Source organism: Macrobrachium nipponense, chromosome 39 (assembly GCF_015104395.2).
Source record: "Macrobrachium nipponense isolate FS-2020 chromosome 39, ASM1510439v2, whole genome shotgun sequence".
NCBI classification, from domain to species: Eukaryota; Metazoa; Arthropoda; class Malacostraca; order Decapoda; family Palaemonidae; genus Macrobrachium; species Macrobrachium nipponense.
Genome location: NC_061099.1, coordinates 3,238,202 through 3,245,701, shown reverse-complemented (window position 1 = coordinate 3,245,701; position 7,500 = coordinate 3,238,202). Strand labels below are relative to the sequence as shown.

Here is a 7,500-nt window from a genome sequence, read left to right as displayed (position 1 = left end):
AAACCTCTCTCTCTCTCTCTCTCTCTCTCTCTCTCTCTCTCTCTCTCTCTCTCTCTCTCTCTCTCTCTGGCGTGTCTATCCACGCACGTGTTTGTAGCGTTGTGCTTACAATAGCCGAATTGATTTTGTTCACTTAGTTCTTAATCATTAATGCTCTCTCTCTCTCTCTCTCTCTCTCTCTCTCTCTCTCTCTCTCTCTCTCTCTCTTTGTGCGTGTGTTTGTGGTGCTTTGATTACCAAAGCGTATATATATATTTATTGATTTTGTTATTCCGGTAGTTCTTAATTATATTCGCTTCTTGAAGGTACATAAATATTAGCTTCATAATTGTTATTACATTCTGGAATTATATTTCGTTACCAAAATAATCACGGAAACGAGAATATTGTAAGTGCTTTCACTATTTAATGTTTTCCTTCAGGAAATTATTTTCTTTTACAGTTCAGCATCAAATGCAATACCCTATTGGGCAGTGATATGCTAACCAGGTTGCAATACTAGGAAAAATGTGCGAAAATGTTGCCATTTTGGTCTCGTTTCATTGCTTCATTAGAATCTCTCTCTCTCTCTCTCTCTCTCTCTCTCTCTCTCTCTCTCTCTCTCTCTCTCTCTCTCTCTCTCTCTCTCTCAACTTGTTTGTTTGTTGCAATTTAGGCTTCTTCAATATAAAGCTAAGGGTGATTCATTACCTCATAAGAATATCTCTCTCTCTCTCTCTCTCTCTCTCTCTCTCTCTCTCTCTCTCTCTCTCTCTCTCTCTCTCGCTTTATGTATGTCATCATACCTGTTTATAACTCAAGTGAAAGGACACTCCTTCCTGTATCGCGCCCAATTGAATTATCGACCGGTTCTGAAACTGGATTCATCTTTAGTGAATACAGTTACAACCTGTGACAGGTTGTAATGTATTGGGGTTACAATTAGAATAGAGTAAGTTGTTGAGTGGCCCCTGTGGGATCCAACGCAATCCTTCAGTGCATAATCAGGTTCCGTTCTAGTGAAAGTGAATGAAAAGATAAAAGTAAATTCATGACGTGCGTCTCGTGGGTAAGGTCGACTAACGTTGACTCAGAGAGAGAGAGAGAGAGAGAGAGTTTCAAAATTTTCAATCGTGTCAGCCTTGCCTTGCTACAGAGAGGGGAAAAGAGAATTAAGAATAGAAATATTTCATCAGAGCAGCGACTTAATTTTGAAGCACAGAGAGAGGTAGAGAGACATGAAGAGAATAGAGAGACTAGAGGAGAGGAGAGAAGAGAGGAGAGAGAAAAGAATTCATGTCATTGCAGCATTTGTATTGGTACAAAGGGAGGAAAAGATATTTTAGATTATAGGAATATTTCATCAGAGCAGCGGCATTTCTTCTTGTGTGTGTGTGTGAGAGAGAGAGAGAGAGAGAGAGAGAGAGAGAGAGAGAGAGAGATGTGAGCTGTTCAAACACTCAATCTTCGACTGGAACCAGTTACTCCCGAGGGTTCATTAAACCATCGTTTCTCCAGAGCCTTCCTGGAGGTGGCTGTTTTGCCTGCCTTGTGTACCTGAGATTTTTACATTTCTTCTTCTTTTGTTCAGGCGAAGAGAATTGTACGTCGATGTTTTAAGAGGTCATTTGGGTGATGAGGAATTGTTCCACCGCTCAATTTGAACCGGTAACATAGCGGTACAAAGTTATTTGCTCTTATTTTGATGACTATATTGTTTTATTGAAACAATATTGAAGTCTTACTGGGAAAATTGTATGATTTTCTGTGGCATTACCTTTATTATTATTGCTGTTATAGGGCGAGTTATCGCGTGTTAGCCCTGTACTTTTATCTTGCCTGTTGATGGAATTGATTTTAAAAGCGAATGAACTTTTATTTATTGTTACAATATTTATTATTAATTCTTTCTTTATCCCAGCCATTAACCAATGAAAAATAAGCTAGATAAGGAGACTTATATTCAATTCAGTGAGAAATTTTTAATCGTTTATCGAAGCATTAAAATTGTGCAAATTGGTCGTCGTATAACCTTAAAATTTTATATAAAAAAAAGTCACTGGCAACCTCGAAAGCTAATGCAACATGACAACGAACTGGCAGCCTCCTGTCTTCGTATCTAAAATGTTGGGAGATAAATCTTCAGAAATGGTTTTCCCAGCAGTTGCTGATGTTAGTCTCGTTTTTATTTTGTAATATTTTCTTCTGTGCCATCTCAAGTATCGTGGTTATTTTCCTTCGCTCGAATTATTTGCCAAGGATTGACAGATTAATTACTAAAGGTTAATTTTTGTAATAATCAAAAGAATTCTACGGTGGGTACTTAATTCCATACGCTTGAAATGTCGAAAGCATTTATTTCCTTAAATTTTAATAAGAAACTGTCCGCTTTACATTTTGATAGTTTTCAGAATAGCACGGGAAAGCCTTTACTTGTATATTTGATAATATATATTAATATGTAGTATTTAGTAATTACCAGTGTAAAATGATCACAGAATTACTGGTCATTATCATAGGGCTGCTTTGTGTAGTCAGATTACCGTGAAATCACAGAAAATGTGTGAGGTATTCTTCAAGATTAATATATGTTATGAAGTTGTAAAATGTAATTACCTTATTATCTCTCAAATCCACTTTATGTAACTTGGTACACGACTCTTCCCTTTTATTTCATACTTATTACCTGGGAAGATTAGTAACATTTATAATCGTTTATAATCATCTCGGTTCCTTGTCCTTCAAAGATATTCAAGGACAAGCTTCAGGACTGAGAATCTCCTTGGAGTAATTACTTAGATGAAGAATATTCCCAGAGATGCTTTCCTTTAGGAGTTTTGAAATGTGCATATTTCCATGTTTATCATCATGAGTAGGAGCTTCACAATTCATATTTTCATCAATTTTCTTATTAATACAAATGATGTGTGTGAGTAATGAACTCTAAAGTGCGTTATCTCCAGTTGTATGTCCTATTGATGTGTTGACCTCTTTCTTAAGTTTGTAATTCATTGACCAGTCAAGTGCTTCTATCTGTTTTATTAAGATTTATAGCGTATTTGTATTAGCCTATTCAAGATAAGTTGGAAATAAATCAAACTGGAGATTTTTCAAGAGATGTCTAAAATATTTACTTAGAAGTGTATCCCCGACGTCCACTGCATACTGTAATTATGGTGATCACTCAAGATAGCCAAAGTTGTGTTTACAAGTCATATCCTTGTGACCGTTCAAACGGTCTGTAACCGGACAGGAACTGCCCCAAATTTTTATGGCGTTTCTTCCAATGAGACGTTCATATTCTCTCTGCTCGCCTGACGAGCAACCGCCTTGATGAATATTGAGGAGGCATAACGGATAACGGAAAACGCTTTCCAGAATTGTCCGGTATATTTTCAGAACGAAGACGTGGTATTGATTATCATGAGAATGATAAGTGATTAACATTGTCACTTATATTGAGGGTGTTTGTTTTTTACAGTGCTAGTTTTCATTTTGCCAAGGAATACGACATTATCATTAGTATGTTCGAGTTTTCTCTAAAGCACAGTAAAATCAATCCTGACATCCCTTAAGGCAAGGAAATGTGAAAACTCCAAGGAATCTTCTTTTTTTTCTTCTTCACATTACCTTAACCCTGCTGATTTTGCCCCTAGGGAAGGTCAGTCCCCTTAGGCTCAGATTTTGGAAAATCACGATCTAGTTCAAAGAAGGTTGCGTCGGTCGCGATTTTGAATGGTTTTTTGTTTCCTATCTTTGTAGTCGTGGGTAGTTGATGGGTCGACCTTGTCATTTTTTTTTATCAGTTGTCTTGAAATTAGGGAATGTTTTTGTTTGATTTGTGGGTGGGGGTGTTTTCAAGGAAAAGTTTGGTGATGGCATGATATTGTTAGTGATGATGATCTCGGAACAAGAGTTATGTGTTTTCCCATTCCAAGTGGAATGATTTAGTGATGGTATGGTAAGTGTTAATAATTGTCTCGCAACAGTGTTATATGTTTTTCTATTCCAAGTGGCTCGGTATCACTAGAGAGATAGAGAGAGAGAATGGCAGATCATGTACATTTTTATGATAATCTCTTCTTTTCTGAATGTAGTTCAGTGATTGACAGATATTATTCACTGGTAATGTATACGAGTATGCAGAATGGAGGGTGAGGTATATGTATATTTGGCTTCTTGTATTAATGAGATATATCTTTGGCTTTGCGTATTAATGAATGAAGATGAATTATTTATCTTGTGAAAAGACGTTATAAGCATTGTCTGTTATGTTTGCGGTGATGCGTTACACAATATACATAGAAAACAATTTTCCTCCCGTTTATTTTTATCTACATAAGTGGGTACCTCCAAGTGAAGGTTCAGCTCAGGTGAGAAAGTTAAGGTTTACGTGAGAGGCTAATTACTGTACAGTGCCGGAAGGAGAACTCGTACTGAATGATGTTCTTATTACCACACAGATCGATGAAGTCGTTATTTTAATGAAGCTAAATTGAGATGAATAATTGTTATTGTATAGCAACAGCGTTAGCATGCACGAAAGTTCCTATTATCTAGGTTACTAACTAGTCTCTCTCTCTCTCTCTCTCTCTCTCTCTCTCTCTCTCTCTCCTCTCTCTCTCTCTCTCTCTCTCTCTTTGCAGTCTATCCTGTATCTAATCCGTTACTGTTATGTAAAGATTTGAAAAAGTGCCAGCATACTACAGCCTATTGGCAAACCAGATTTATTAGGTTTTACAAATGTATTTATTTTTGTAAATGATCTAAATTTTTTGTAAATAAGCAAGGGTGAACGTTATAGTTATTATAACCATAATATTCATAATTATTTTTAAATACATTTTTACCCATGATTTCAAAGTCGTGTGTAATCCGTATGTCAGTTCCCAAGCTCTGAGTCATTGTTGAATATTATGCATACGTAATAGACGCTTGGCTGGCCAAGAGTAAGTTATATGAGCCATAGATAGTGTCCCTCGAGAACATTTAGTGACATAAGCAACGTAAAGAGAGAGAGAGAGAGAGAGTTTTAAATTGTTATATGATTGTATACATTTGATTTAGTATGATGTTCTTGGTAAGTTGGACAGACAGACCTCCATAGGATCTTAATCTCTCTCTCTCTCTCTCTCTCTCTCTCTCTCTCTCTCTCTCTGAGCTGCGATCCAAAACATTTGATTTACAAATCAGATGATTTTTAGGCTTTTTTTTTTTTTTCTTTTTTTTTTTTTTCTTTTTTTTTTTTTTTTTTTTTTTTTTTTGAGAGAGAGAGAGAGAGAGAGAGAGAGAGAGAGAGAGAGAGAGAGAGAGAGAGAGAGAGAGCAGTAGGTTAGGATCCTATGTAGCCAATTAAAATCGATTGGTATCGTGTATTATTGACATATTCTGATGCACTGTTAAATTTCAGTGCTATCGTTTTTGATATTAGGGAAATTCTTAGCAAGAAATCGTAATACTGACAGTATCTTGATTAAATTTGAAAGTAAAGTATCACTCAGTTGTCAAGTTATATACTGTTGGATATTTTTCTTTTTAGTTTTAAATGAATTACATTAAGTAAATCAGCGCAGAGATTGACATTTTTTTAATTTGTATTTTATAGTAAATGTAAATTTCATTGTAAGTTTTTATATAGAGTGACATCATCTTACCCTCTCGCACGTCAACACACCATCTCTTCTCAAGAATCCTGAAGCATCTGAAAACACGTATTACCTTAATGCTCCGGTTTCTACCCAAGCCAGTCTCGTAATACGTCAACAAATAAACATGACAAGTACAAGTTCTGCGTCCGTTCTTTAAAAAAAAACGAACGCCAAGGAAAAGATTGACTTGTGCTTGTAAGGGATAAAATGGAAAAAAAAAAAAAACCTTGTAACTAGAGAGGGATGGCTGACAAGCCCTTATACCTCCCCTTCTCGTAATCGATCTGAAGGAACCTTTTTCATTTATACTCTCTCTCTCTCTCTCTCTGTCATGTCAGATCAATAATACAAAAGTAATGTATGATGTTACCCCTATGGTAACATGAACGCCGGTTCGTGTTTGTCCAGGCACGTGGGATTTAACGTCGTTATTTTGACGTTTCAGATCAGGTGATTTATTTCGTCGACACGTGTCCCTTTAGCCCCCGAGTTTCCTCATTACTTATTTCTGTGTCTGTGTGTGTGTGTCTGTGATTCTTGCGTTCCGACCATTTGTTTCGTGTTTATGTTCTAAACGAAGTGGGTATAGCGTAATGGTCACCTGTCCAATTTCAGCTCATTGCCAAAGCATTGTTGGTGCAGGGAACCTGTTAATTTTCACTATAAAATATATATATATATATATATATATAGAATTATCTATATATAATATTATATTTTAAATATAACTATAGATATTATATATATATTTATATATATAGATATTATATATATATATTAAATCCTACGCAAGGTCACACGCATAAGACATTCTGTGTAACATTATAAGGAGGGCGTTGAGTTAGCTTCATTTCTTGACATATACGTATATGTTAGTGTTCCTACTGTGATGCTGCGTTTTCGAAGTTTAACCAGAATGAAAACCGGAATCTGTTCTAGGAAAAAGTTTAATTCTTTCCTAGTTTGTTAAATTGTAGCCTTTGAAATTATATTATAAATTGCAGCTTTTGTTGTTATCATTAGTTACTGGTAGTGTATTAACTTAAGACCTTTAGAAGTTATATATGATAGACTGCAATTCTAATTTTATTATTATTAGTTTCTGGTGATTTATTAGCTTAAGAAATTATTATGTAATGAATAATGTGCAACTCATTATTATTATTATTATTATTATTATTATTATTATTATTATTCTGTTGAATAAAATGGCAGAATTTGTGTAGAAGAGGGTTTTCTTCCAAAATATTATTATTATTATTATTATTATTATTATTATTATTATTATTGATTCCCTCGGGACGTAATAATTCTTGTTTATATATGACTTCCTTAATGTACATTTATCACTTATCTTTTTTATTTCTTCTTCTGTCTTGTAAATCAAATCAAATTCCGATCGTAGTTTTCACCAGCCTCTCTCTCTTCTCTTCTCCAGCACCTGAACAACCTCCTGGAGAACTACCTGGAGCCCCTGAAGAGCGCGTCCTTCCTGAGCTCCGCCGAGGTGAACGCCCTCTTCGGCAACATTCGGGAGATCGTGGCCTTCCAGAGACTCTTCCTCCAAGCCCTTCAGGAGGCTCTCGACATGGAGCCCGGCTTCCCCAAGTTCGACCAACCGTACGAATTCAGGGTGAGGGTAAAATTAAAATTCTCTAATCTCGCTCTCTCTCTCTCATCTCTCTCTCTCTCTCTCTCACTCTCTCTCTCTCTCTCTCTCTCTCTCTCTCTCTCTCTCTCTCTCTCTCCATATCTGTGGTTCCTGCGTTCGAATGTTTCTAAACATTTGTTTCGTGATTATGTTCTAAACAAAGTCTGGTAGTGTAGCGTAATGGTAACCTGTCCATTGCCTGCTCATTGCTAAAGCATTGTT

At 35.9% G+C, this 7,500-nt stretch overlaps 1 protein-coding gene across 13 annotated transcripts in view; it reads left to right on the top strand.

The window, feature by feature from the left end:
* Positions 1-7,500, top strand: part of LOC135210038 (protein still life, isoform SIF type 1-like) — a 457,406-nt gene that overhangs the window by 396,330 nt on the left and 53,576 nt on the right. For all 13 annotated transcript variants that reach the window (XM_064242819.1, XM_064242818.1, XM_064242811.1 and 10 more), the window contains one exon: positions 7,066-7,260. In XM_064242819.1, coding sequence (XP_064098889.1) covers positions 7,066-7,260 — 195 coding nt within the window. The remainder of the gene's footprint in view (positions 1-7,065; positions 7,261-7,500) is intronic.